Here is a 26,328-nt window from a genome sequence, read left to right on the forward strand (position 1 = left end):
AGCTTTGCGAAGAGTCCCTCGAGAGTTGACGGGTCGAGACCACCCTCGCCGTCCGCCTCTTTCGCTTGTCCTCTCTCGTCGGCGTCGCCGTCTCTCGCTCGCTTCACGGCGGGCGCCTGCCACGGCGATGGAGACGGGCTCGCACGACGCTCCTGTCGAGACCCTGCCCGACCCGACGACGCTGACGCCGCAGGAGGGCGTCGACCGTCTCGTCGAGGCAGTCGAGAGCGACGACCTCCTCGGCGTCGTCCTCTTCCTGAAGTTCCTTTAGAAGGGCGAGGTCAATGCGCGCTGTACGTCTCTCCCGATGCTTTCTCCCCGCTGCTCGAGCTGTTGCAGACTCGCTGCGTTGTGGGCCCCGCTCGGATCTCTCGGGACTCGTCTCTGCCTCGGATAGAGCTCAGACTGACTCGTAGGCGTGCGTACCAACAGCTTCAAGCACCGCAAAGTCACCCCTCGAAGCAGCGCTCGGCAGTCACTCGAGCAACCCCACCTTCCGTCGCCTCATCCTCGAATGCCTTCTCCACGCCGGCGCAGCGCACGGTGGCGCGCAGCACACGGCCCCGGCGCAAGCAGACGAGGTCTTGCTAAACGTCGTGCACGAATGGGACGACGGCGGGAGTGCAGCAGGTGAGCTGCCCCACTCTGCTTCTCGACGAGACAGGTACTCACGCCTCCGCCGTTCACAGCGCACGATACCTACCGGCTCGTGCACGAAATGGAGCTCTCGGAAGCCGACACGTGGATTTGCGACCACGCTCCGCCAGCAGCGCAACCTGAACGAGACTCACTCTCAGCGACGATCAAGGCTGAGACGCCCGAACTGCCCGTGCCGCCGACGACCGACACTCCTGATCCCGCCTTGGCAAGCCACGAATCGCGTGCATCCAGCGCAGCGCCATCAATGGGCCGACTCGCTCTGAGGCATTTGCCTTCGACGACGACGACCAGCGACATCCGCCAGCTCGCCGTCTCGCGCGGCCTTTTCTTCCGCAAGGTCTCGATCCAAGAGTCATCGACGCTGCACGAGGTCGACGCCCTCGTCGATGTTGACTCGGTCGAGGGCGTGCAGCGCACGGTCGCCGCGCTCGAAGGCGCCTTGCTCGGCGAGACGGTCCTCCGGCTGGACGGACCGGCAGCCCTCTGCGCCGGCACGCATCTGCAGGACGACTCACAGCCGGAGCAGCATGCTGCGGTCGCGGCAGAGTCTTCGTCCGCGCTTGAGGCGAAACCCCTTATCGAGGCGCCAGATGCTGCGCCACCCACGACGTCCTCGCACGCTGCACATCCATCTGAGCAGACCGCTACGAGCAGTTCAAACAGCCGAGCGTTCTCACCGGCGGCCCGCCGCGAAGTCCACGCTGTTCGCCGAACGCCTTCGCCCGCCGAGCGCCGTCGGCCGCAGCCTCCACGCCGTCCGCTGCGATGGGCTTACCTGTCCGAACTTCCGCTCTCGGTCAGCGAACGATACATCTTCGATCAGCTCGGCAAGCAAAGCATCGTTGCGCACGACGTGCTTGTCATTCAGCGGTCCGACAAACCGCGACGCTTCGCCTTCGTCGCTTTAGCGAGCGAACTCGACATGCGACGCGCGATCGATCTCTTTGACCGGCGCTGGATGGATCACTGCATGGTCGTTGCCGATCCTTACAGGGACAAGCGCACAGGGGCAAACGAGCCCGACATTTCCCGCCTGCCGGGGGTCTACCACTCGCTGCGCCAGCCTTACGCAGGCTCGCGAGCGAACGCCGCACAAGAGCCGCATCCAGCGGCGTGCAACGTCGTCATCGCGCACCTGGACGCTCGCGCCACCAAGAACGAGGTTGGCGATTTCATTGAGCGGTATGTCGGGCGGGACAGCGTCCGCACGTTGCGGCTCAACTACGACGGCCACAACAACATCGAACAGATCGCTTACGTAGAGTTCAGTCGGCACCTCGACGCGTTGCGCGCGTTCCACGGGCTTGACGGGGCAATTCTCTTCGATCACGCCTGCACCGTAAACTGGATACCGGATGCGTCAAACAGCGCAGGTCCGTCACACGGCTCGCAAACTGCATTCTGGCACTCATGTGGTACTTCCGCAGCTTCGTCGTCCCCGCGCCGCGCATCACAGGCTTCCGCTCGCAAACGTTCCCGCTCTCGCTCGCGTTCGCCCTTCCGCCAGCGCCCCGCACCGTCGCCGCAGAAACCTGCGCTGCCTGTCTTCCGCGACAGCACGGCCTCGAGTGAGGCGATGTCAGTTGCGAAGACAGCGACCGGAACTACGCCTGCGCCGCAGCCTGTAGTCGCCGCTCTTCCCGGTCGGTCAGCCACTCAGCGGGATCCAGCAGCACCTCCCGCCTTTCCATCGGCCCTTCGACTCGCTTCTCCGGCTCCGGTCGTCGCAACCGACGCTGCGACGGAGATCTCGCCCGCAAGCTTCCTGCCATCGCCTCCTCCGGATCCGTCTCCGGCTCCCGTTGCCCCGCCCGCCACAGCCGAATCAGGCCTGCAGCGCGACCTGTCACGACTTCGTGCACTCGGCTACAGCGATGCGGAAGTTGAGGCGGTCCGCCGTGTCTGGGAGCCGCTCGACGCTGCGCCGAGCGCCGGCTTTTCGCGCACAGCCGAGCTTACCGCCTCGTTCGGCTTCTTGCCGAGACGCGAGGCCAAAGCCGCGCTCGACGCCAATGCAGAGCAGCCCATGTACCCGAACGACAAGGCGATACATCAGCGTTTCGAGGCGTTCTTGAGCGCGCAGGCGGGCGAGTCAAGGGACTGGTATACGGTGCGCATCGCCCTGCACCTCGCGCCTGAATTCCTCGCTGACCGATTCGGGGCGCGGGCAGGTTTTCTTCGCGCGACTGCACGAGTTCAATACGACCAGCGCCATGTTTGTCGAGACGGCGAAGCGCGCAGCGATCGACTCGTCCTCTTGAGCTTCCTACTTCTCTTTCTGCCTCTGTACGGTTCTGTGTTGCTGTAGCTTCTTCGCATGATGTAGACCCTATCTTGGTCGACCGAAGCGTCTTGCGTACGAGGAGTATCTCCCGACTTGTTAGAGCCAGCGCGAACGAAATGGCCGATTGATGGCATGGTCTTTTGACGTGCTACTTCAGCAGCGGGACAGTCGGCTATTCTGCACCAATGACTACAATGCACGACGGAGCGGTAGTGTACTGGACAGGCAGGACCGAGGGAGTGGACGAGGGACTAAGATTGACGACGAGAACCGTGCACGAAAACGACCGCACGCAGATGCAGCTTAGCCTTTCCACTTTGCCATCGCCTTGTCTTCGCTGTGGACACGGCGTCATCGAATTACGTTGGGCAGGATGAACCTGGAAAGCTCACTGGGAGAACATGCAGCTGTCGGCGAGCATGAAGGAGGGTCAGGCTCACGGAACGTGTAAAGACGACCAGAGATTCACAACTGACAGCTCGTTGTACCGCTGTGCATGGGTACACTTGCCGGTCTTGCGCAGCTCCTGCAGACGAGAAAACGAGTCAGCGGATATCGCTTATGCACGAGGCGAACAAACACACGCTGCACGGATACCTGGCGGCTTCTTCGCGCAAACGTCGCATTTGTCCATCGCTGAGCTCGTCTGCGTCGCATACCCGAGGTCATAGCAATGACAACCAGCGACGCAGACCTCGCAAACTCACAATTGTGCGACAGGGCGCAAGTCTTGCGCATGCAGCCGCGGTCGGTGAGGTAGTGATGGAAGCAGCTGCGACAAGCGGTCAGCACCGCGGAGAAGAGGCGATTGACTCGAAGCGCACATGACAGGATCTGCGAGACGAGGCAGGCGTCAGTTTCCTTCACGTCGCGCACGTCTGCGCGTCCTGCCGCACCTTGCTTGATGATGCTGCGATTAGGGTCGACTTTGCGCTTCGGCGTCGGCATCTCACTTGCGGAGATCCGTTCTGAAGAGTTCCCACTGGTCGCTTGCTGCTTCTGCTGCCTGTGACCGGAGCAGTGAGCTTACGCGAGCGCAAAAAACTTGACGGCATTTGACGTGCTTGCCGGCAGCCGACGGTAGATCGGGATAGTCGGGCAAAACCGGTCTCGTAGCCGAACCGAGCGGACGAGCAGCGCTCGACGCAAAAAGGCCGGCGAATGAGACGGTCGGACCCTTCAGATTGCCCAGGTACGCATCTTCCGCGTGCTTGATGCTGTGAAAAGGTACGCCCTCAATGCCCCTGTCTCTGGTGAAGACCAGAGAAAAGCGACTCACAGCACGACCTTGGGCAAGACCGCCTGAACGAACGCATCCGCACTGTGCTCCGTCTGCCCGCCGACCTTCGGAACCGATGAGCGAAAGGCGGTACCCGGATGTGTACCTGCAATGAAAATGCGCTCCACATTCGACATGTAGCCGAACTTGAGGAGGATAGCCGTCATGTGGACCTCGGCTGGGCTGCTGTCTGGCGTACGAGCGGTTCAGGCCCGCCGCATTCGGGATAGCAAGGCTGGCGCGACCCACCGTTGACCTCGATCACGAAGTTGTTGCGGCGGCGGGAGAACTCGTCGATGAAGCTCTTCCACGTGGACGGCGCGCTGTAAGGGAACGCGGACATTTCAGCCCCGCGCAAGCGGGAGGCGCTAACGACGAGAGACTCGCCTGATCACACGTTGGCTCGAGAGAGCGCTAACGAGCGACTTGCGCTCGTACAGGAGAAAGACGAGGACGGTCGTCTCGCTTGACGCCGGGTCGAAGTGCACCTGTTCTCTGGAAAGGACGCTCAGCACGTCTCATCAGCGCGCCGCAAAGCCAAAATCATCATCTACGACTCACTCCAGCATGTCGGCCGTATCCTTTCCTCCGGGTTGACCCTTCTCGATGAGGTGGTCGGCGAAAGGTGCGACGTTTCTGTGAGCGAGTCAGTAAGCCAGGAAACACCTTGGTCCAACACGTGCTCGCACCCATCAATGAGGACCAAGGTGATCGGCGTCCCTGCTGCTCCTGATGCTGAACCCCGCGCGGCGGGCGTGTCGGCCGCTTCACGCTGAAGGGCAATCAAGCGCGCTTCGAGCTCCTCAAGCATCTTGTCAGAGCGGTCACGCTCCGCGCCCATTTTCTGATACTCCTGTCAGTGTGCACCTGATCAGCTCTGACAAGCGCAGGATCGAAAGCGACGGACGCACCGTCCTGAGAGCCTGCAGCCGCGCCTCCGCCGCTTCAATCTGCTCAGCTCGCTCGTCCTTCTTCGGAGCCGGTGCATTCCTGCCGGATCTCGTGCCCTGTGCGTCGCGAGCATCTTCGACTTGCTGATGCAGGCGCAGTTTCTTCGCGAGCAAGTCGGCGACGAACTCGTCTTGCGCGCTGATGAGCCTGTTGGAGCGATTCGGAGTCAGCAGACGAAGTAACGGGGCATCCCGGTTGGCTCAAGCCCACTCCTGCCACTGCAAGCCCGAGTTGCGAGGCGTCAGTCGACTTCATCAGTTGACAGACGAGCGGGAGAGGACACACCTTATCGGCGTCTAGCTGAACGTTCAGAGCCGGAGGACCGCCCGTCAAGCCTTCCTGAGCAAGGTCCATCTCGTGAATGGGCAGCCTGGGCGAAAGCAAGAGCGAAGGAAGCGGAAGCTGCCGGTCGCGAGCAAGTTGCGCGTGCACAGACCCTCACTCCGCGGGAGGTGTAGCCAGCAATGTGAGCAGCATCACCTTTGAGCCTGCAACAGCCCAGTACGCGGGTCGCCCTCACGTGCGGATGTCGCACTCGAGCCTCGACGTCGTCCGAGGGAAAGTACGGCGCTCTTGCTTCTTCCGCTCGTCACGGTTACGCAGGAAGCGCCACACTCGAGACACTCTGAGCCTTAGTCTCGAGATAGTCATTCGAGACCTCAGCGTGTTCGGACCGCTCTTCCTCGATGCCTGATTGCAGTACATATTGCGCACCTACGAGACGCCGTTACTCTTCGATGGCTGATTTGGGGCTGCGGCGACAGGCGAAGGAGCACCTGCAGCAAATGGGTCCTCGGAGAGACCTTTCTCGTACTCTTCCTCCTCGCGGCGGACCTTGGCAAGGAGAGCCGCAAGCTCGTCGTCCGTCATGTCGACTGCGTCTACGTCGCCTGTTCCCGCCGCAGAGGCCGCGTACTGGCGACCGAGCGCAGATGCGGCGTCAGCAAGCGAAAGTGGGTGGCCAAAGGGCGATTGCGGCGCGAGGTGGTGCTTGCGCGACACAGACGGAGGAGTGGGTTTTGCCGCATGGACGCCAGGCGCCTCTGTACCGCCACGGGGTGAAGGCAGGACGGAAGATTTAGTCGCGGCGGCGAGCATGCGCTCCAGCGCCATGCGGGTTGAAGAAGGCGCAGCGGCCGCTTCGCGTGCGACATTGCCAGCCGAACCCGCCGAGGGAGAAAGGTTTGATGGGTGCGCCGGCAACTGTCGATTAGAGGGCATACTTGCGCGCAACTCGGGCGGCGGGTGCTGCGGGTCGGGCCGCCGCGCGTTGAGTGCGGCCGCCGGATGCATTGCAGCAGTGAAGCGACAGCCCGTCCACTTGCACCTGTCACCGTACGGACATGCGTGAGCGAAGTAGCACGCTTTTTCGTCGGGGCAGTCGTATCCGCTTAGGAGCAGAGGGCACGGCGTGCGCGACAGCTCAAACCGTAAGGCTTGCAAGACGTCCGGCTCGAGTCGGTAGGCGTGCGAGAATTCACATCGCTCGTCGATGCATCGACTTGTCGATAAGTAGTGATCGAGGCAGAGCGGCGGGTTTTGCTGCCATAGCGGCTGCACGGGAAAGGGTTGTGAGAATTACCGTCGGCGACAGCGCAAAGCGAAACAGCGGCGCACTCGTGAAAAGTCGATGTGTAAAGTCGACTGCAACTTGCCGGAACCGTCCAGGGGGTGTTTACGAAGCAGCCCCTCAGCCTCGATGATCCGCGGCTCGCGCTTGCGCAAATGGGACGAAAGGTAGAAACCGACGACGGGCTCGACGAACACGACCTTGGTCGGGAAGGCCACCTCATCGAGACCCTTCGTTGGCGCGAGCATCTCGGCGAGGGCTGAGTCGTACGCCCATCGGCCGAGGAGAAGTCGAAAACAGAGCGGGTTCTGGGCAGCAAGTGCCGCAAATGCGCGTTCGCGTTGCCGGGTCTCTTCGTGCGAGCCGTTGTGGACGAAGAGCGTGAAGAGTGGGTGTACGCGGTTAAAACTGATGAGCTGTGAACGTATCCGATTAGCCGAAGGTCGGACAGGAAAAGCGGAGACGTGCAAACTCGTCAAATTGTCGTGGCGAAGCGAACAGACCGTTCGACACGGCTCGGCGGACGAAGTCGCCGTTCCGCTGCCTGCATGAGCAACGATGGCGTGAGCAGTGGCTAGGATCAAGGCAAGCGAACGAGCACACCAGAAAATCCAGACGACGAAATGCCACTTCCTGTGTTGCTGCGCGTTCGGAAGCGTACGTAGGCTTTCTCGCAGCTTGCGATGCAATGCATCGGCCGCGGCTCGAGCTGGGTCAGGCTGATTGTAGATTGCTGGGCAGAACTGCGAGAAGCAAAGGTGAGCACGTATGCTTGCCTTCGCCGAGAGCAGAAAGAGCACTTACGAGGTCTGCCTCGAGGTCCAGAATGGCGACCGCGACACCTGCGATCAAGCTCAGCGAACGGTCTCAGGGCTAGGGCGGAGCGTCGCACCTGACTGCGAGGTGACGAGTAAGTCAGCGGAACTCGTCTCGTTGGCGCGGCTCCGCTCACATCGCCTCCCGTCAAGCGGTGCATCTCGCTATGCGCCTTTTTGAGCGCCTCCTCGTCTGCCTTTCTTCCCGCTCGTACATCTTTGAGGTCACGCTCCGTCGTTTCGAGCGCCGCCTTGAGCGTATTATTCTCCTCGACGAGACGGCCGAGCAGGCGTTGCGCTTCGGCCTGATGCGAGGACTGCATGCGGATCCACTGGGCGTGGAGCGCGTTGAGCTGTAAGGGCTCTTATAAGCTGCGGCGAGGCTCGGCGGATGGCGCAATTTGGACGGACCTGCTCTTCGCTGAGCTGCTTAGGCGCACCGGGAGCGGCGGGAGGGACTGCAGTCCCGCCCGAATCGAAGAACCAAGAGGCTAGCCAGGAAAGCATGGGGTTGTGCGCAGAGCAGAGGCACCACGAAGCTGGAAGACGGACACGGTCGTTGCGGGGAAAGGGTCTGAGCGTACGCGGAAGCAGGGCGATTGGGCGCGCGAGTTGGAGCACAGGATCCCGAATAAGAGCAGATCAGAACCTCAATGCGGCCCACTTCAGCGAGGCCCAACCTAAGACCGCCTTAAGCGATAGCAACGCGCTGCAATCGCTCGACCACCCCCTCCTCGCCACATCCCTCCCGTTCGAGGTCCTTGTGCTGCCCCATCGAGTCCCCTTCACCCGGCAGATCGCCGAGAGCGTTATCTGGCTTGTGCCGAAACCACCGCCGGTCCTTCCAGTCCAGCACGAGGTCGAGAACCGTCTCGTCCCGCTTCTCCTCGACGCTCGCCCTCGTCTGCTCCGCCTCGTCCAGCTCGGCCGCGAGTTCCTGGCGCCGCGCAGCAGCAGCGACCATGTTGGTGCTGTAGCGCACCGTCTCGCGGTGCAGCCTCGACAGCTCGTCGCGGTACGAGGGAGCGCTTTGCGCTGCTTCAAGATGGCTAAGCAGGGAGCGGAGGCGTGTCTCGCTCTTGCGCGTCGAGTGCGTGAGGTAGAGGAACTGTTTGAAGAGGCAAGAGTGAGCCAAAGTCGCGTGTGTGAGAGGTTCGGGACGCACCTGCCTCCCAAGATGATTCGCCCTCTCTTCTCTCACGACCTCCTCCTCTCCGCGCTCGACCGCTGCGGCCTCCTTCTCTTCCTCGCCAGTCCATACACTCGCAGTCGTCGTGCTGATGTCGACACCCTCGAGCTCAGCTCGGATGTAGAGCTCGCGGATCTCTCCCGCCCAGGCCTCCTGGAGGAGGTGTTCTTGCCGCGCTTGTGCAAGGATCTCGCGCGAGCGTTGTTGTGCTGTAGCTCAGGGGATCAGCGCAAATCCGCAAAGCTCGAGAGAGCAAGCACGCTGGCGTACAAGCGAGTTCGCTGCGTAACACCCGGTCGCGATCCCTTCGCATCGCTTCAAGGCGGTCGAGACACGCTAGTCGCTCTTTGGCCGCCTGCGACAGCTGCTCCAGTATCGAGCAGATTTGCTGAGAGACCGAGTCGACCCGCTCGTCGAGTTTGCGGAAAGTTGTCAGGAGCGAGATGGCGATGTGGGGGGAAGGCGACGGAGGCGGAGACGGCTCGGGAAGACCCGCGGGCGCCAGATGTGCACTCTGCATTGTAGCTTAAGCTGGCACGGGCGAGCAGCGGCACCGCTGGCTAAAGCGGTCTTGCGGCGGGACGGAGAGGAGCGAACGCCGCTTGTCCCGAGGCCAAGCAGATGCAGCGTACCCTTCCTTGGGCTCAGACGGCTTTACAACCTCGTCAACATGGATTGCTCGAGCGGTCGATATGGTTACAACAGCAGGAATGCGGCGGCATGTACATTCGCTCCCCCTCCACTTGCCCTCCGACCGCTGGCCCGCTTCTACGGGCCCCTCTTGGCCTCTCTGAACGAGTAGTAGTGCCCCGCAAGCTCAACGAGCCAGTCCTGCTCGATGACGGTGATCTCGCGCATGAAGCGCTTGGTCGTTTCGATCACCTCGTGGAAGATGACGAAGGGCTTGGGCGGCGTGCGCGAGAAGAGGACAGAGGAGGGATGCGCGTGGAGGATCTGTGTGGTAGAGATCCACTTCCAGTCAGCTCGAGATATGGGGGCTCGCGCAAGCTGACTAGAAAAGAACGGTAGACGCACTGCTCCTTCGCGCACCGAGCGATACGTTCCATCCGGCTGCAGCACGGCAGCGTTGCGGAAGTATCCGCTCGTGAGGCAGCGACGTATCGACGTATGGTCTTCACCGCACGAGACGATGGGGATCTCGAACCGCTTGAGATACTTGGCGAGCTGCGTCCGAATCGAGAGGGCGCGCGACAGGGCTTTGAAGTTGAGTCGGTGCTGCAGGCGTAATTAGAGGTCAGCCCCTTGCTTGCACGGATGCGGAAGAAGTGGAAGCCGTACGGTGTGGCACCACTTGGATGACTTGCGCCCGTCTGCAAGTGACGAGCTGGTCAGCAGCGCCCAACTGCACGGGAACATCCGACGCGCAACGCACACTTGACAAATGCATTGTACGCGTTCAACGCCGTAAGGTGGTCGCCCTCTTCGACGGTGAATTTGCGCCGCTCAAGCTCGCCGCGGATCGAATCGCCGTCGTCGAGGATGAAGACGTTCTGCAAAGCCGCGACGTCAGCGCGGTCGCATGAATCGGATTCATGCGGAACGCACTTGGACGGAAGTCATGGCTGCGATAGTAAGGATTTCGTCCGAGCAGCCGAAGGTGTGCGAGTCGAGAAGCTGATCGTTCGCGAAGTGGCCGAGTGCGAGTCAGCAACCTCTGGAACAGCCGACTCAGTGCAACGGGGCCAGAAGGACGCACAATCTTGCTCATCATCGGATCGATAGGCATCTCGGCCATCCTAACCCCGAGCGGCTTGGTCAACTTGCCCTCGTCGTCGAGCGCACCGAGGCAGTACAAGAACTCGAGCGCGCGCTCGAGCATGACGCTGCTCGGGCTCGTCATCCAGTCGAACCGGACGAGGTTCTGAATCCCGAGGCTCTTGAGCTGCAGCACGAGGAGCGAGATGTCGGACCGCGTGATCTCGGGCGGAGTCGTGGGGAGGAGGGAGGCGAGTGCGGAGGAAGGGAACAGGCGGAAGCATTTGCCGGGGGAGGTACGGCCGGCTCGGCCGGAGCGCTGAGCTAAAGATGCGAGGGAGCAGGAGGTCGTGACGAGGGCGTCCATGCCGGTCGCTGGGTCGAATGAGCGCAGCTGGAAGCGGGAGAGTCAGCGCTGCTGTGTCGGGAGGATGGAAGTGTAGAGGCTACGCACCTTGACGAGGCCAGAATCGACGACGAATTTGATGCCGTCGATAGTGACCGACGCCTCGGCAACGTTCGTGCTGACGATGACTTTCCTTGTTCGAGGCGGCGCGGGCTCGAACACGGCGATCTGGCTTTCGGTTGAAAGACCCGAGTGCAGCGGGTACGCCTTGATAAGCGGAGCACCTTGCGGTAATCTGGGGCGAGAAGCGACATCAGCGAGGCACCGAAGGAAGGCATGCGGACCAACACACCGATGCTGATAGTCTGATATTTGCTGCAGACAGCGGTCGATCTCCTCCCGTCCGGTGAGGAAGACGAGGATGTCGCCAGTCGGGTGCTGCGCGATCGAAGCTGCATCAGCGCGAACCGTAACAGGCACAGAGCGGCGGAAGCGCTCGCCTTGAGATGGATGTCGAAAACCGTCTCGACCGCCTTCATCACGACATCGTTCGTCGGTTCTTCGAGGTAGGCGATCTCGACCGGGAACGCACGCCCTTCGAGGCGGACCATGACCGCCTCGTCCGGTTTCGGCTGCTCCCGCTCCTTCTTGTCCCACCGCGACTTCTTTGTCGGTGGAGGGAGAATGTCATCGCCGGGATTAAGGCCGGAAGAAGGAACGGAAGACGATGGCGGGATGGTAGAGAAGAAGTCGACGAAAGACTGCGCTTCGATCGTCGCGGAAGAAATGACAATGCGAAGCTCGGGTCGCACACGCCGGATCCTGTCATTCCGGGATCGACATAAGTGAGCGGCCTTCCGCCTAAAGAGGTCTCAGAGAAACGCACTTCTTCAGCACACCGAGCAGCAAGTCGGTGTAGCAGCTGCGCTCGTGCGCCTCGTCGACCATGATGACCGAGTATCTGCCATCTCCGTGTCAAAATGGTCACGAGAGTCGAAAGTCTCGACCTGACGCACCTTGATAGTAGCGGGTCCAAGAGGATCTCGCGGAAGAGCATGCCGTCTGTCAAGTAGAGCACGCGAGTATCTGCCGAGTTGAGCGCCTCGAAGCGGACGCTGTAGCCGACCTTCATGCCCAGACCAGTGACGCAGTCAGCGCTCTGCCCCTAAATGAGCCAACGAGAACGCGCGACAACGCCTCACCTCCTCGCCCAAGATGCAACCAACCTCCTCGGCGACTCGTTGTGCGACCGAAATAGCCGCCACCCTGCAAATCGGAGCGTCAGCCTTGATCTGTAGCATTCTGCGAAACGTGGCACACCTTCGCGGCTGCGTTACTGCAATGCATTTGCCGTCCTTTGCCCATCCCGCCTCGAGGAGGAACTGCGGGAGCTGAGTACTCTTGCCTGTTCCCGTCGGCGACTGGAGAATGACGACAGGGTGCTGCTCGAGCAGATACAGCAGAGCCTCGCCTGTCCCCGCGAGTATAACGAAGTCAGCGACATGCACGGCGAGAGCGAGCGAGGTGGGGCGCACGCTGTTTCGCGATCGGGAGGCGGTTCCTGCGCTCCGAGATTGCGACGTGGCTGACTCTGCCCGTGACTGCGCCTGCCCCTCCGCCCCCGCCGGCGTCGAGTGCGCCAGAGTCTGCGCGGTCGATACTCGAACCGGGCGCAATCGTCCCGGGCTTCCAGAAGGCCATGCTTGCGCTGGGCGGGGGCACTCGAGCTTGCGCTAGAGCCTTGGCTACTCAGCCTGGGCTCTGCTACGAGCGAGCGGCGACGACGAGGCTCGACCCGGCTTCATCGCTCGTCTCGCGCTTTCGTTGCTTCCGCTCGCCGGCATGAGCTCGAAATTCGCGGGAGTGCGCGGCATTGCCACACATGCACGAAGGCGCACCGTCTTCAGCGCCATCCAGCCGACGGGTGTCCCGCACGTCCGTCTTCCCCATCCTGCTCATCGCGACCACTTTCCGGGCTGACCGTGTCTCCGCCTTTCCTGCGCTGGCTGTTTGGCGTGTCCGCACGACTGTAGATTGGGAATCACTTGGGCGCGCTCTCGCAGTGGCAGCGTCTCGTCAAGGAGGCGGCAGCACAGCCCGCAGACTCGCGCGACTCGCTCTTCTTCTCTGTCGTCGGCTTGCATGCCCTGACCGTGCCTCAGGTGCGTCCGAAACCTCGCAGCAATGATTATGCGTGCGTAGCTCAGACAACAAGTGACTTTTGTAGGACCCGAAGCGCCTCTCCGCCGAGCGAAGAGACATGTTCGCCGTCCTGCTTGCTCTCGGACTCGCAGACCTCGCCGGCGGGGCAGTCATCTTCCACCAGGACCAGGTGCCCGAGCACGCCGAGCTCGCCTGGTACCTCAACACCGTCACGCCCGTCAACCGCTTGATGCGCATGACAAGCTGGAAGGTGCGGCCATTGTTTTCCTCGCTTACAAGCAGCCAAGCGCTCCTCCTGTCACGGTGACGCTGACACGAGCACGGACAGTCGAAGCTGGTGACGTTGCGGAATGCCAACTCAGAGGACGAGATCGACGACTCGATGCTGCAACTGGGCCTCCTCGCATACCCGGTCCTGCAAGCAGCCGACATCCTGCTGTACAAGTGCGCCCCCACTCTCACGCACTTGCCTCTCACTTCGCAGTGGTGGGGACTGACTCGACTTGCGGGGGACAGGGCAACACACGTTCCTGTCGGACATGATCAGTCGCAGCACCTCGAGCTGTGTCGCGACCTGGCGCAGGTGTTCAACCGCGCGTACCCGGGTCGGCGAAAAGACGGCAAGGGCAAGGGCAAGGGCGTGTTCCGCGTACCAGAAGTCATGCTCAGTGCGTCGAGGGCAATCTCTCGCCCTGCGCGACCCGGACTCATCACTCACCGGCCCACGCGCACAGCCACACACCCTCGCATCCAGTCTCTGCGCGACCCGCTGCAGAAGATGTCCAAGTCTGCGCCCCAACCCGCCTCGAAGATCTTCCTCACCGACTCTCCCGCCGACATCCACGCCAAGATCAAGTCGGCCGTGACCGACTCGACCGCCGGCGCGACCTGGGACCCGGAGAACCGCCCCGGTATCGCGACGCTGCTGCAGATCTACGCGGGCTACTCGGACGAGCGCGTCGAGGACATTGCGGTGCGGTATGCGGGCGCGAGGGGGATTCAGCAGCTCAAGGCGGACCTCGCCGAGTGCGTCAGCGAGGGCCTGCGATCGTTCCGCGACGAGTTTGCGAGGATCCGGACCGAGGAGGGGTACTTGCGCGAGCAGGAGCGGGAGGGGGCGCGGAAGGCGCGCGAGGCGGCGGCGCAGACGATGAGCGAGGTGCGCGCTGCGACGGGGACGGACTAGTGATGCTGTCGCAGAGCAATAGACACCACTCCTTGACTCTGTGTCTGCGAAATGCCTGACTCTGGACTTTCTCTCCGAGGCGCTCGGGTTGCCGTCGGGCCGGACAGATCTTCGCTCTCGTCTCTCCGCCCCCCTGCCGCTACCTCGCGCTCGCTGTGGAAAGATGCAGAGCAGCTCTGACTGGTCCCCGCAGTCGTGGCGCTCCAAGCCTGTCGGGCAGGACATCGCGTACCCCACCCCCTCTGCCTCGAGCAGCTCCGGCACCAGCGCAAACGAGCCCGACCCGGTCCTGTACAAGCGCAAGGAGGGCCTCGAGGGCGTCACGCGCAAGCTCGAGCAGCTCCCGCCCCTCGTCTCGGCCGTCGAGGTGCGCTCGCCTCCCCACCTCGTCTTCGCTCTAGACCGCCTAACTCCGCAGGCGCGAATGGGCTGACGGACGTGCTGTATGGCGACAGATTGAGCGACTCAAGGCCAACCTCGCCAACGTCGCCACCGGCAAGGCGTTCCTGCTGCAAGGAGGAGACTGCGCTGGTTCGTCGCCGCCTTCCCATGCCTGCTCAGATCGACGAGCGCCGCCTTGCTGACTGAATGAGCTGTCGTGCAGAGCTGTTCGACTACTGCACGAGCGAGAAGATTGAGCACCGCCTCTCGCTGCTCCTATCGATGAGTCTCATCCTCATTTGTGCGTTTCGGTATCCTCTGCCTCTTCCGCTCTGAATGTGCCACTTACGCTCTGCCGCTGTCTCAGGGGGTCTCAAGCAGCCGGTTGTTCGCATTGCTCGCATGGGCGGTCAGTATGCGAAGCCGCGCTCGAAGCAGACCGAAGTCGTCGACGGCCAGGAGATTCCGTCCTTCCGCGGCCACAATGTCAACGGCATCGACCCGTCCGACCGCCTTCCGGACCCCGAGCGCCTCCTCTCGGCGTACTTCCACGCGGCGGGGACGATCAACTACTCTCGCGCGCTCCTCGCATCCGGCTTTGCTTCGCTCCCGTCCGGCGGCAACAAGTCGGTTCCCTGGTCGCTCCCGCTCGCGCACGTGCGCTCGCCCGAGCTGCTCAAGTCGTACGAGTCGATCGTGCAGAACCTCTCCGAGGCGCTCGAGTTCATGAGCGTTGTCGGCGTCGACCGCGGCGCGTCGGCCGTCGGCGGCGCGCTCGAGAGCGCAGACATCTTTATGAGCCACGAGGCGCTCATGCTCGAGTACGAGGCGGCGCTCACGCGCAAGCTCCGTGTGCCGCCATTCGCCGCGAAGGAAGAGGGAGAGGAGGGATGGTACTGCACGAGCGCGCACACGGTCTGGATCGGTGACCGCACCCGCGCGCTCGACGGCGCGCACGTCGAGTTCTTCCGCGGGCTGAGGAACCCCGTCGGGATCAAGGTTGGGCCGTCGATGGAGCCGGACGAGCTGGTGCGGCTATTGGGCATCGTCGATCCGCACAAAGAGCCGGGCAAGGTCACGCTCATTAGCCGTTACGGGGCTGAGCTGGTGCGTCCCTTTCTCTTCCACACATGCGGAAGTGTATCAACGCTGCGTCGTTTGCAGGTCGAAAAGAAGCTTCCAGGTCACATCGCCGCTGTACAGAAGTCGGGTCACAAGCGTGAGTTCCGCTTCGCCCGTTGACGACGGGCTGTAAGACTGACGAGAACGCCGCGCGTAGCCATCTTCGCGTCCGACCCTATGCACGGCAACACGCGCACTTCGTCCGCCTACCCGGGCGTCAAGACGCGCCACATGCACGACATCGTCTCGGAGATCTCGGCGTCGCTGCGCATCCACCAGGAGCTCGGGTCGCGCCTGGGCGGCGTGCACCTAGAGCTGACGGGCGACATCAACGACGACGGGATGAGTGTCACAGAGTGCTTGGGCGGGAGTATGCGGCTCGAAGAGGAGCAGCTCGCGCTCAGGTTCGAGAGCTACTGTGATCGTGCGTGTCCAGTCATTCATCGGCTACACGAAACGGTGGCTCACAGATTCGATCTGCAGCGCGACTTAACTTTGAGCAGGCACTCGGTTCGTCTCATTCCTCCATTCCCGTCCAGATCCTGCCCTCCATTCAGCGAAGCCTCCTTGCCTAGACCGTCGCCGCATCATTCCACTGACCCGGCTCTGACTCGTCTGCACCTCGCAGACATTGCCTTCATGCTCTCGCAAGCCGGCGGCCGTTCCGGTCGCGGCGATTCACGCATTTTCGAGGAGCTGGCCTCCCGACCGCAAAGCCTAGACAGCAGGGCATAGTAGGAGGGTCTTCGAGCGGTGGAGTGCAGATTATACCCAATCGGGAATAAAAACCGGTCAAATTTGCGAGCCTGCATGGGGAGCGGACGATGCCTCACTGCCGAGCGACTTGGCCTCCTCTCGCACGAGAGCGGCAGCTTTTCGGTTTCGTTCTGGTCCCTGTACCAGCATGGACTCGCCGATCTGCTTCGGATGCCTGCGTCGCTTGTAGGCGAGTCGTGTCTATTGCCGTTCTTCCGCTTCCTGCACTATCGGCGTCGAGCTGCTTTCGCGTACCGAATGACCCAGCTGCTGGGGTCAGACGCGCAAGGCTCTCGGCCTGCGCCGTACAAGCTCTCTGCTATTCTCACCGGCCACTCGAGCGACGTCCGCTCGATCAGCACCGCCTCGTCCTCATCGTCGAACCGCCTCTTCAGTGCATCGCGGGACGGGACAGCACGCTCGTGGGTACTAGAAAGCTCAGGAGACTGGACTGAGGAGCGAGTCTACCGGGACGGGCACGAAGGCTACGTCAACGCACTCTGCTTCGTCGCGCCCAAGGAGGCTGGAAGTGACGACTACGGTGAACCCATTCGAGCAGCTTGCGCCCTGCAAGTACCTCGACTGAGCACTAGATGTCGCAGGCCACCTCGCAACTGCCGGAACCGATGCCGTCATTCAGCTCTACTCGCTCTCGCCCGCTTCACCCTCTCCCACCACTCCCTCGCACACCCTTCTCGGCCACGCAGGCAACGTCTGTGCTCTGCACGCTTCTCGGGACGGACGGCGCATAGCGAGCGCGAGCTGGGACTTGACGGCGAGGGTCTGGGTCTGGCGCGACGATGCCGGAGACGAGGGTACGGGCGCGTGGGATTGCGAGCGCGTGCTCGTGGACCACGAGGCTGCAGTGTGGGACGTCATGCTGCTGGAGAATGAGCCCGAGCTGCTGCTCACTGGTCTGTCTCCCGCTTTCCGAACCAGTCTGCCTGCTTCCGCTCATCTTCGCTTGCTTGTGCAGCCTCGGCCGACTCGCGGATTCGTCTCTTCGAGGGCTCGACCGTACGACACGTCTTCAAGGGGCACGAGGGTCCCGTACGAGCGCTGGCAAAGCTGCTTCCGCATGATCCCGCATGCGCCCTCTTCGCATCGACCTCTAACGACTGGTGCGCTCGCTTGCGTTGACTTCACTTTGTCGGCTTTTTCGTAACGCTCGGACCCGCTTGCAGCACGATCCGCATCTGGAACTACCAGTCAGGCGAGGGTCTCACTGTCCTTGGCTCGCATGACTCTTTCGTCTACTCCCTTGCAACCATCCCGCACATCGCAGGCGGCGGGCTGGCAAGCAGCGGTGAGGACGGCATCATCAAGATCTGGAATGAGGAGGACGGCGAGGAGGATCAACGGATCCAGGTGACGGCCGTTTCTGGTGCGTCTAACCACTCGCCTGCGTCGCAGCTGTATGAATGAACTCGTCTACGCACACAGTGTGGAGCCTTGCTGCGCTCCCAAACGGCGATCTCGCATGCGGCTGCTCGGACAATGCGATCTGGACCTTCTCGCGCGACTCGACTCGGCACGCTCGACCCGATGCGTACCCGCAAGAACAGCCACGGTGCGCAGGCCGCTGCTCCGCAGCGTCGCGCTCGCTGACGCATCCTTCTGCGCAGACCTCGAGGTGCTGCGACGACTCCCGCGGTATCGGAATCGAGCGCGCTTGACGAGCCCGGGCAACAGGAGGGCGAGGTCAAGCTGATCAGAAGAGGCGATGCTGTCGTGGCTTATCAGGTCTGCTGAACTTGTCTTCTCTCCGCGCTATCTCGATTCTGCGCCTGACCCGACTACTCTTGTAGTGGGATGGCTCAAGTTGGACCGAGGTGGGCGAGGTAGTCGATTCGCGGGACGATAGCCCTTCGCTGGACGCGCCGTCCGATAGGCTAAACTCGCCGCCCAAGATGGAGCACGAGGGCAAGGAGTATGACTATGTCTTCCAGATTGACGTCAAGGACGACGAGCCGCCGATACCGCTGCCGTTCAATCGCGACGGTAAGTCTCGTCTCTTTGGCATTCATCTGTTTCCTCGCTCCCTCTTGTATACGCCTGGCGGTGTGATGAACATGGGTTTGCTGACAATCTCCACCGCAGAGGATCCGCACGTTATCGCCTCCGCTTTCGTCACCGCCAACCGACTTCCGGAATCCTACCTCGAGCAGATCGTCGCTTTCATCCGATCCTCGACCTTGTAGCACTGCAGTGTGCGCAACTATGACGCCTTTCTTCCCGGTTGTATCGCAGAAGTATACCGCGCAGGTGCCGCGGCACGATTTTCAGTCACGTGTTGGCCTTCCTTGACCTTCTCGCCTTACGTTCTTAACCTTCGGGGCTCCCTATAACTTCGGAGCGCCTCGGCCGCCATCAAACGCAGACGTACGAAGCTGCCGTTGCCTTCGCTTCGCCCATCGCTCGAGCACGTCTCGCTAGCCCCTCCTGCTTTCGCTCTTCTGCTCGCTCTCCTGCTTGACGACCTGCACAGCGCTCCTCACCATGTTCCACCTACCCTCTTCGCCTATCATGCCTTCCCCGAGCGGCAGCTGCAGCTCGCCTCAGTCATCTGCCTCGCGCCGTACCTCTTCCGACTTCAGCTGGAACCTCGGCGGCTATTCTACCTCTCCCTCGTCCGTGGCCTCGAGCCCGAGCGACGACGAAGGTGCCGAGTGGACCCGCCTCGAGCGTCAGACGAACGAATTCGTGCACCGCCTCCTGAGAAAGGAGAAGGAGTCGGAGGTCGCGATTGGGGCGTGGCGCATTCGGTGTCAGACGCTCGAGGAAGAGGTTTCCAGGCTCGCACTGCTGCTCGACAAGGTCGAGAAGGAGCGCGACGAGGCGAGGAGGGAGGCGAAGCAGGCGTGCGCGCACAAGGCGACGGTCGTCGAGCAGGTCCCGGTGCGTGTTGATCCAGCGTCGGTGCCGAGTCTGAGCTGACCGAGACACCCGAACACCCAGACTGATTTCTCGGCGACTCCTCACCGTCAACAATTGCTGTCCCGCTCCGCCTCCGTGCCGTCGTCTCGCCCGCAAATCGACCCGACCAAGCCCATGTCAAAGCAAGCCCCTGCGCCCTGCAACTCCTTGTATCTGCTCGGCCACTGTGATGTTCCTCGCTGCCGCTACGAGCACCGCTACGAGCTCACGGACGAGCAAATTGAGGAGATGCGTCGCGGAGCCAAGGCACGTTTCCCACGACTGGGCGGCCCCCCCGCTCGTGCACAGGCTCACTTATCCGAACTCGCCTGCAGCATCACGTATGCAACGCGATCAAGAACGGTGTTGAGTGTCCGGATGGCGAAGACTGGTGAGTCTGCTTCCGTGTCTGCGTTCTCGCCCGCCTCAATCGTCTCGCTGAAACGATCGCACCCAGTATCTTCGGCCACTTCTGCCCCCGCGGTCCCGCATGCGGGCGCGAGCGCTGCGGCTTCAATGACGAGGTCAGCACCTCCCTCCTTTTTGCCCTCGCTTCTACGTGCTGAGCCAATTTGCTTCTTCCGCGCAGCAACATCGCGTCATCCCTCCTCCTCGCCCTGTCGTGCGTAGGCGCTGCTGAGCTCGGACGTCAACGTAGCGAGCGCTTCCTCCCTGCGTGGCTGTAGATAGCGTCTTACCACCTTTCCCTTTCCCCTTCATATCATTTCGTCTCTCGATCCCGCTGCTGCAATCCGTTCTCGCCGCCGACATGTTCTGTAGGCTCGCTTACAGGAAGATGAGGTCCGACGGGGCCCGCTTCTCAAGCACCTCCCATAGGCAATCGCCTGGCTTTCGTGCTGATGCGCGTCTGGCTGGCTAGCCTTCGTTTTTTGCAGCAGCGAGGGGGTATCAGTCTACTCTACAGACACGTGTACGGGTGCGATAGAGACAAGGGAGGGGAGTGCAAAGTCTACATGCGAGGGATTGCGAGGAAGGGACGGATGGTGGGAGAGACGAAATATAGCGGGCTGTCTAGAGCTTCGCCGGGAACAGGTACGAGTACTGCGTCATGGACAGCGCGTCAGGTCCAGTGACACCTGTAGAAGAAGCAAGAGAGCGCACCTCGGCGACCGGGTGCGCATGCGGCGCCTTCTCCAGCCCAGCGCGCCACTTCTCGCGGTCTTCGATGAGCGTGTACCCCTCAGGGACAGGCAGCGTGCGGAGGCGCTCAATCTCGTCGAGCAGCCGCGCGACCTCGGCGTCGCCCTTGCCGTTCGAGCGGAGGTACTGCTCGGCAAAGACCTTGGCCTGGTCGACGGTCGGGCGCGTCGCGGCAAACTGCTGCAGCTGCGCGGCGTCGACGGGGACGTCGGCCTGGACGAGTGCGGGGCCGAGCGAGGCGCACTGCTCGGGCGTGAGGCGCTGGCAGTCGAGGTGGATCGAGAGGCGGCGGATCGGGTTGGAAGGAGTGGCGAAGAAGTAGGTGTGGAAGAACGAGACGACGTCGGCCTTTGTGAGCTGCTTGACGAGCTCGGCGTCGCGCCAGCGCTGCTCAAAGTCGTACCAGCCCGAGTGGATGTCGACCCAGAGGGCGCTCGACCTGCACGAGTCGAGTCTTGTCAGTCTGACCGACAGCCGAAGAGTCGGGATCGGGAACGCACTCCTGCCACATGTTCTTGTGGTCCTCGAGTTTGCGAGCGACGACGCTCTCCTTGTACTTGTCAAACTCGGCCTCGCTCATCTCGTCGAGCTTGACGCGGAAGTCTTCCCAGAACTGGTTGATGCGCGACTCGATGAAGGGCCCGTCGCGCTCGCTCTGCACGATGACGCGCAGGCCCATGAACGCGATCGACTTGCGCGGGCCAGACGAGACCTGCGGCACGACATCGTCAGTGAGGTCACGGGGCCAAGAGAGCACGAGCGGCACGCACAATGTAGCCGAGCTGCTGCTTGCCGCGCAGATCGTCAAAGAGCGGTTCGCTCATGATTGTGCCAAAGACGCTCAATCGCACGCGCAGCGCGTCGTCGCTCAGGTCGCCGACATAGGTGAACTGCTCGACTGCGGTGTTGGCGTCGAGCGAGTTGGGGACAGGGCGGCGAGCAAGCCAGACACCTGCATAAAGCGAGGGAGACGTCAGAAACCTTGAGCTGCTGGTGCGATGCGCGCCGAATGGCGCACCTTCGGGGACAACGAGCGCCTGCCGGCTCTTGAGCTCGTCTGCCGTCAGCGGCTCAGGCTTGAACGCGTCCTCGACGATGCGCGCCAGCTCGAGCGCCTCGCTTCTCCGGACATTGCCGTGCACGAGGCTCTCGATGTGGCAGCGGCCAAAGACGGCGCGCGCGTGCTCCTGCAGCGACGCGGGCGTGATGTGGTCCAGCGCGGCAAGCTTGTCCTCGATCGGGTACGAGACGGCCGTCGTCAGGTGGGCGCCGTCGATGCCGACGTGCTGATAGGGCTGCTCGAGGCGGAAATTCTCGTACAGGCGCTTGAGCTGTCGAAAGGTCCGTGTCAGCTCCACCCTTCTAGAAATGAAAGATAGCACAAACCTGGTCATGGATGAGCGCAAAGCGCTGCTCATCGACCTCGTAGTCGCGCATGCGCTGGACGATGACATCGACGAGGACGGCGAGCTTGTCGTCGTACCCGTCGAGCGTGAGCAAGACGCCGTCGGCGGCCTGCTCAAAGCTGTAGCTCATGCCGGCGAGCTCGGCGTCGTACGAATACTCTTGCAGCGAGTCGCGGATCAGCTCGGTGAAGAAGCGCGTCTGGACCGAGGCCAGCGCGGACGAGTCGATGAGGGGGCTGGTTGCGCAGGCAGCTCGTCAGTCACCGCTCGAGCAACCTCAAGAAGCTGACGAGAGGCGCACGAGCGGAAGAGGAAGAAGACGCCGGCGCGCGGGATCCACCACCGGTCGTCCTTCTTGTGCCAGACGCGCGAGACGGGCGTGTTGCGCAGGTTTAGCGGGCGACGAGCCGGCTGTACTCCCAGCATCAGTACGCAGCACGGACTGGCTGACGAATCGGAGGTCGCACCTGAGCCACCTCGACCTTGTCCTTGATGTCGAGGTTTTGCGGGACGAGCGGGTTCGGCTCGGGCAGGGCGAGCTCGGGGTACGCGTCTGCCGACTTGCCCGACTTGATGCGTGGCCCGAATCAAGTCAGCTACGCGAGCGCGATACGAGCAGAACAGAACAGGGCGAGAAGTCGCGCACCTGGAGGATCCGGTCGGCCATCTTCTCGATCGTGTACTCGGTCCCGTACCACTGCTCCTTCTCGCCGTACGTCCGCCCGCCGACCTCGTCGCGCGCGGCGAGCAGCAAGCGGCAGTTGTCGGCCGTCATCGTCTCGAGGAGCTGCATCGTGCGCGCGGGGAACCACTCTGTGCAGATCCACGGCGCCGAGAGGACTTTGGCGCGCGGGTACGGGCGCGCCATCATCTGCGACAGGCGCGACACGGTCGACGACGGGGGAGACTTTTCCTTGAACTTGAACGCGAGCTGCGAGAGTTGCGCGACTTCGAGGAAGGCCCACTCGGCGGGCGGGTGCGTGCGCAGGAGCGCGATGTAGGCAAAGATGGCAGCGGCGACATCTTCGTAGTGAGCTGGTGCGACACTCGTTGGTCAAGCCGCAGACAACGGGGGAGACTGAAAGAGACGCACCGAGGCCGTCCTTGGTCAAGTCGACGTTGATCTTGAAGAAGTCAAAGCCAGCCGCGCCATTGTTGCCCGCACCGGCGCTCATGCCGTTCGCCCACCCCTTGAGCTTCAAGTAGCTGAGCACGCTCCCCTTGCCCTCGTGCCCGACGAGGTGGCTGAGGAAGCTGCCCGGCTTGGACGCGTACAGGTCCGCCTCGTCCGGCCACGGGAACGACAGCTCGAGCATGCGCGAGTCCTTGACCGTCTTGACAAAGATGGTGCGGCCGAGCTCGTCGGACGTGTAGGGCGAGCCGGGGAATGAAGGTGGGGAGAGCGTGCGGTTCGGGACGGCAGCGAATTGCGAGACGATGGTGGCGGTTGTTTCGTCGAGCGAGTCTGCTCACAGAAGGCATCAGCCCAAATACCGCCGAGACTATCGCTTCTGCACCCACCCTTAGTGACGACAGCCAGCTTGCAGAGGTTGGCCGAGTAGTGCTTTTCGCACCACTCGATCAGGCGCTGGCGGACGTCGATCCCACGCTTAAGCGGCTCGTCCCAGAGCGTGTTGCGGTCGCCGGTGCCAAAGCGCCAGAAAGCGTGCTTGCGCGAGCTCGTGCTCTTGTCGAGCTGGTACAGGCGCCACATGTCGCTCTGGAGGTTCTTCGAATTCTCCGAGTGCACGGCGTTGGCCTCGCGCTCGGTGCAGGACGGGTCGAACAGCGGCGAGATGAAGAACTGGGCGAAGCGGTCGAGCGCGGGCTTGAGGTGCGCGGGCGCGACGTCGAAGAAGTAGTTGGTCTGGTCCATGCCGGTAAAGGCGTTGGACGAGCCCGAGTGCTGGGTGAGGAACTCGGTGTAGTCGTTCTCGGCGGGGTACTGCGAGCTTGCGACATGTCAGCACGTTTGCTATCGGTCATGAAGCAGACAGACGCGCCTTTTCGGTGCCCATGAACATGAGATGCTCGCAGAAGTGCGCGAGTCCAGGGAGGTCCTCCGGATCGCTCAGGTGCCCGACCTTGACGTCCATCGCAGCTGCAGCCTTGTCGGTCGTCGGATCCGAGACGATGATGGCTTCGAGGCCGTTCTCAAGCATGATTATCCTGCGAGCGGGTGAGGTGCGAGAGGGTGAGGTGCGAGAGGGTGAGCACCCAGGTTGACATCTCGAGGGCAGAAGGAGCACGACGGACCGGTAGTCGCGAGTGTCGTTCTGGCTCTTTTCGAGCTCTCCCGTGTACATGGCGTATGCGGGCAGGCCGTCCTTTGCGGGCATGCGGGTCCACGACGGCGCGAGATGGTCGAGGACGGAGCCGGGGCGGGTAATGAAGGCGGGCGGGGCATCAGGGCGGTAGTTGGGGTCGGTGATGGTCATGATGGATCGCCTGGAGGGCAGTGCAGGCGAGTGCACGGGCAGGCTGAGCACACTCGAGCGGGGCAGGAGAGCGGCGCGAGGAGCGAGAGAGGCGAGGGTGCGAGTCGCGGCAAGAGGGCGGGCGAGGGCACGGCGTGCAGGACTGGATCTGGCGAGAGCAGGGCAGAGCCTCGTCGCTGTCCGGAGCATGTGGAAGCCGCCGTCGATCGAGGGGAACAAAGGCGTCGCAACCGCACCGGAGAAAGGCAAACGCAACTCGCCCGCACCGGCCATCCCGGGCAGGGCTAAAGGTGTGCTCCAGCACAGCTTGTCAAGTCACTCGTGCACCTGTCCTGCTCCCTCTTTTTCCGGCGAAAGGGCGTGACCCGGTTACGAGGGTGCACCGCCTCGCTGCTTCTTCCCGTGACTCTCCTCGCCGCTCCTGCCAGCCAGAATCTGCTCCTGCCACCGTGGAACCCCACCAGCCCGCCTCGTTCTCGCTCCTCCCGCCCGAACTCGTCCTCGTCGTCGTCGCCCACCTCGTCTCCGCCTGTTCGTCGCCCCACGCTGTCCTCGCCTCGCTCGCCCGCGTAAACCGCACCTGCGCCGCCCTCGTTCACCCTTTGCTGTACGCACAGCCCGCTGTCACCTCGCTCAAGCAGCTAGACTTGCTCCTCGCAGCCGTCGAACACCCTTCCTCGGACACCGGCGAAGAGGTCAAGGGCTGCAGGGTCGAGGGAAAGGTCTTTGCCAGCAAGGGCTACGGAGTCAGGGTCAGCCGTGTGCTCAAGGCCTGCAGCCGCATCGAGCGCCTCGAGATTGTCGGCGTAGATGACCTTCGCGCGAAACACCTCGTCGGACAGGGCGGTACGCACAAGTCTTCCTCCATTGCGCTGTCTGAAGAGGCTCACCGCCTATATCACCACAGCCTTGACGCACTGGAGCCTGCTCAACTCGTCTTTCCGGCCCAATTCGCACCCCTCTCCGCCCAGTCTCGTGCCCTTCCTCTCGTCGCTCACGCACCTCACCCTCGCCAACGTCGGTCTCCCGCCACCCTCGACGCACCTGACCGACATCCTGTCCCTCTGTGCCCCGCACCTCGAGCACCTCGCCATCTCGTCCCTCTGCGATGTCGACGGCAGCGAGTTTCGCCGCGCGCTCGCCGTCCTCGTGCACCACGGCGAGCGCCTCGCGAGCCTCATGCTCGGCTTCATGACCGAGGACCAGCTGCGCGCGATGGTGCAGCCCGCCCTGCCCCGCACCGACGCCGCGCCGGCCTCTCTCCTCCTCACGCCGCCCGCGAGCCCGACCGCGTTCTCGCCTTGCCCCGCCGCGCACGCACCCGCCCTCTCCCTACTCCCCGCCCTCGCGCACCTAACGTTCACTCTCCCTCTCCCGACCCCCGCGCTGCTCCTCGCCCTCCCGCCCTCTCTCTCGCTCCTCACCATCCGCCCGCCGTACCACCGCGCGCGGCGCGCGCCTTCTTCCGCAAACGACTGGAGCACGGGCGCGGCCCGGTCCGCGTCGGCGCCCGGGACGCCCGTCACCGTCTTTGGCACGTCGCGCGCCGAGCTCCTCTCGGTCCTCGGGCGCGAGCGCGCCGCGGCGAGGCCGCAGGAGCAGCGGGGTGGGGCGGGGCGCAGGCCGAGCTACACGCTCGAGCAGCTCGAGGAGGAGGAGGTTGTGCTCTGCGCCGTTGAGGACGCGCTGGGATACCCGCACCCTGAGAACGGCGAGTGGGTCGCGCCGGGGCTGAGGGAGATCAGGTGGGAGGGGCGGGCGCTGCGGAGCGCCGAGGAAAGGATCGGGGCGCTGATGGAGCGGCGCAAACGAGCGGGAGTGGGAGACTCGGCACAGGAGGAATGACGCACATCAAGCGCTGTCGCGAGAAGGCTGTCCTCGTATGTCGAAGCCGACGATCTCGCTGGAGAACGAGACTTGTCGCCATGCTTTCGGTGAATGCAAGATGCTGAATGCAAAAAGGAGAAGAAGGGTACTCTTGCCAGCTCG

At 62.9% G+C, this 26,328-nt stretch overlaps 10 protein-coding genes across 10 annotated transcripts; 6 read left to right on the forward strand and 4 right to left on the reverse strand.

Moving 5' to 3' along the window:
* Positions 1-127: 127 nt before the first annotated feature.
* On the forward strand, positions 128-2,921 carry JCM10292_007623 (RNA-binding protein; the record flags this gene model as incomplete). The annotated part of the gene is made up of 5 exons (XM_076646712.1): positions 128-261; positions 476-630; positions 690-2,033; positions 2,481-2,770; positions 2,832-2,921. The coding sequence occupies 5 exons, from the start codon at positions 128-130 to the stop codon at positions 2,919-2,921; spliced, it is 2,013 nt and encodes a 670-aa protein (XP_076507954.1).
* Positions 2,922-3,332: 411 nt separating this feature from the next.
* JCM10292_007624 (uncharacterized protein) lies at positions 3,333-5,528 on the reverse strand (the record flags this gene model as incomplete). Its single annotated transcript, XM_076646713.1, has 15 exons — positions 3,333-3,351; positions 3,421-3,470; positions 3,529-3,590; positions 3,652-3,716; positions 3,769-3,778; positions 3,841-3,950; positions 4,024-4,161; positions 4,224-4,413; positions 4,473-4,546; positions 4,611-4,718; positions 4,785-4,859; positions 4,913-5,076; positions 5,135-5,321; positions 5,385-5,392; positions 5,460-5,528. 15 exons carry the CDS (start codon positions 5,526-5,528, stop codon positions 3,333-3,335), a joined length of 1,329 nt encoding a protein of 442 aa, XP_076507955.1.
* A 360-nt stretch (positions 5,529-5,888) lies between these two features.
* Positions 5,889-9,268, reverse strand: JCM10292_007625 (uncharacterized protein; the record flags this gene model as incomplete). Its single annotated transcript, XM_076646714.1, has 10 exons — positions 5,889-6,728; positions 6,792-7,160; positions 7,213-7,288; positions 7,348-7,487; positions 7,549-7,586; positions 7,642-7,912; positions 7,971-8,098; positions 8,301-8,667; positions 8,725-8,957; positions 9,019-9,268. 10 exons carry the CDS (start codon positions 9,266-9,268, stop codon positions 5,889-5,891), a joined length of 2,712 nt encoding a protein of 903 aa, XP_076507956.1.
* Positions 9,269-9,516: 248 nt separating this feature from the next.
* Positions 9,517-12,511, reverse strand: JCM10292_007626 (uncharacterized protein; the record flags this gene model as incomplete). Its single annotated transcript, XM_076646715.1, has 14 exons — positions 9,517-9,702; positions 9,784-9,984; positions 10,048-10,079; positions 10,142-10,259; positions 10,315-10,383; positions 10,466-10,858; positions 10,919-11,105; positions 11,163-11,248; positions 11,311-11,632; positions 11,697-11,771; positions 11,827-11,936; positions 12,013-12,076; positions 12,131-12,281; positions 12,346-12,511. 14 exons carry the CDS (start codon positions 12,509-12,511, stop codon positions 9,517-9,519), a joined length of 2,160 nt encoding a protein of 719 aa, XP_076507957.1.
* Positions 12,512-12,652: 141 nt separating this feature from the next.
* On the forward strand, positions 12,653-14,159 carry MSW1 (tryptophan--tRNA ligase MSW1; the record flags this gene model as incomplete). The annotated part of the gene is made up of 6 exons (XM_076646716.1): positions 12,653-12,745; positions 12,844-12,972; positions 13,038-13,223; positions 13,302-13,417; positions 13,490-13,641; positions 13,708-14,159. 6 exons carry the CDS (start codon positions 12,653-12,655, stop codon positions 14,157-14,159), a joined length of 1,128 nt encoding a protein of 375 aa, XP_076507958.1.
* Positions 14,160-14,322: 163 nt separating this feature from the next.
* JCM10292_007628 (3-deoxy-7-phosphoheptulonate synthase class II) lies at positions 14,323-16,397 on the forward strand (the record flags this gene model as incomplete). Its single annotated transcript, XM_076646717.1, has 8 exons — positions 14,323-14,526; positions 14,615-14,690; positions 14,764-14,841; positions 14,908-15,647; positions 15,705-15,759; positions 15,820-16,086; positions 16,146-16,172; positions 16,291-16,397. The coding sequence occupies 8 exons, from the start codon at positions 14,323-14,325 to the stop codon at positions 16,395-16,397; spliced, it is 1,554 nt and encodes a 517-aa protein (XP_076507959.1).
* A 279-nt stretch (positions 16,398-16,676) lies between these two features.
* JCM10292_007629 (uncharacterized protein) lies at positions 16,677-18,619 on the forward strand (the record flags this gene model as incomplete). Its single annotated transcript, XM_076646718.1, has 8 exons — positions 16,677-16,959; positions 17,021-17,332; positions 17,395-17,539; positions 17,603-17,802; positions 17,862-17,988; positions 18,044-18,161; positions 18,227-18,419; positions 18,519-18,619. 8 exons carry the CDS (start codon positions 16,677-16,679, stop codon positions 18,617-18,619), a joined length of 1,479 nt encoding a protein of 492 aa, XP_076507960.1.
* A 298-nt stretch (positions 18,620-18,917) lies between these two features.
* JCM10292_007630 (uncharacterized protein) lies at positions 18,918-19,355 on the forward strand (the record flags this gene model as incomplete). The annotated part of the gene is made up of 1 exon (XM_076646719.1): positions 18,918-19,355. One exon carries the CDS (start codon positions 18,918-18,920, stop codon positions 19,353-19,355), a length of 438 nt encoding a protein of 145 aa, XP_076507961.1.
* A 1,011-nt stretch (positions 19,356-20,366) lies between these two features.
* JCM10292_007631 (uncharacterized protein) lies at positions 20,367-24,339 on the reverse strand (the record flags this gene model as incomplete). Its single annotated transcript, XM_076646720.1, has 13 exons — positions 20,367-20,396; positions 20,457-20,934; positions 20,996-21,207; positions 21,266-21,447; positions 21,514-21,826; positions 21,882-22,137; positions 22,203-22,312; positions 22,369-22,470; positions 22,548-22,936; positions 22,995-23,366; positions 23,423-23,846; positions 23,905-24,070; positions 24,158-24,339. The coding sequence occupies 13 exons, from the start codon at positions 24,337-24,339 to the stop codon at positions 20,367-20,369; spliced, it is 3,216 nt and encodes a 1,071-aa protein (XP_076507962.1).
* A 187-nt stretch (positions 24,340-24,526) lies between these two features.
* JCM10292_007632 (uncharacterized protein) lies at positions 24,527-26,184 on the forward strand (the record flags this gene model as incomplete). Its single annotated transcript, XM_076646721.1, has 3 exons — positions 24,527-24,629; positions 24,772-25,185; positions 25,247-26,184. 3 exons carry the CDS (start codon positions 24,527-24,529, stop codon positions 26,182-26,184), a joined length of 1,455 nt encoding a protein of 484 aa, XP_076507963.1.
* Positions 26,185-26,328: the final 144 nt, after the last annotated feature.

This window comes from Rhodotorula paludigena (assembly GCF_050403205.1).
Source record: "Rhodotorula paludigena JCM10292 DNA, Rt_paludigena_JCM10292v1_ctg5, whole genome shotgun sequence".
Classification (NCBI taxonomy): Eukaryota; Fungi; Basidiomycota; class Microbotryomycetes; order Sporidiobolales; family Sporidiobolaceae; genus Rhodotorula; species Rhodotorula paludigena.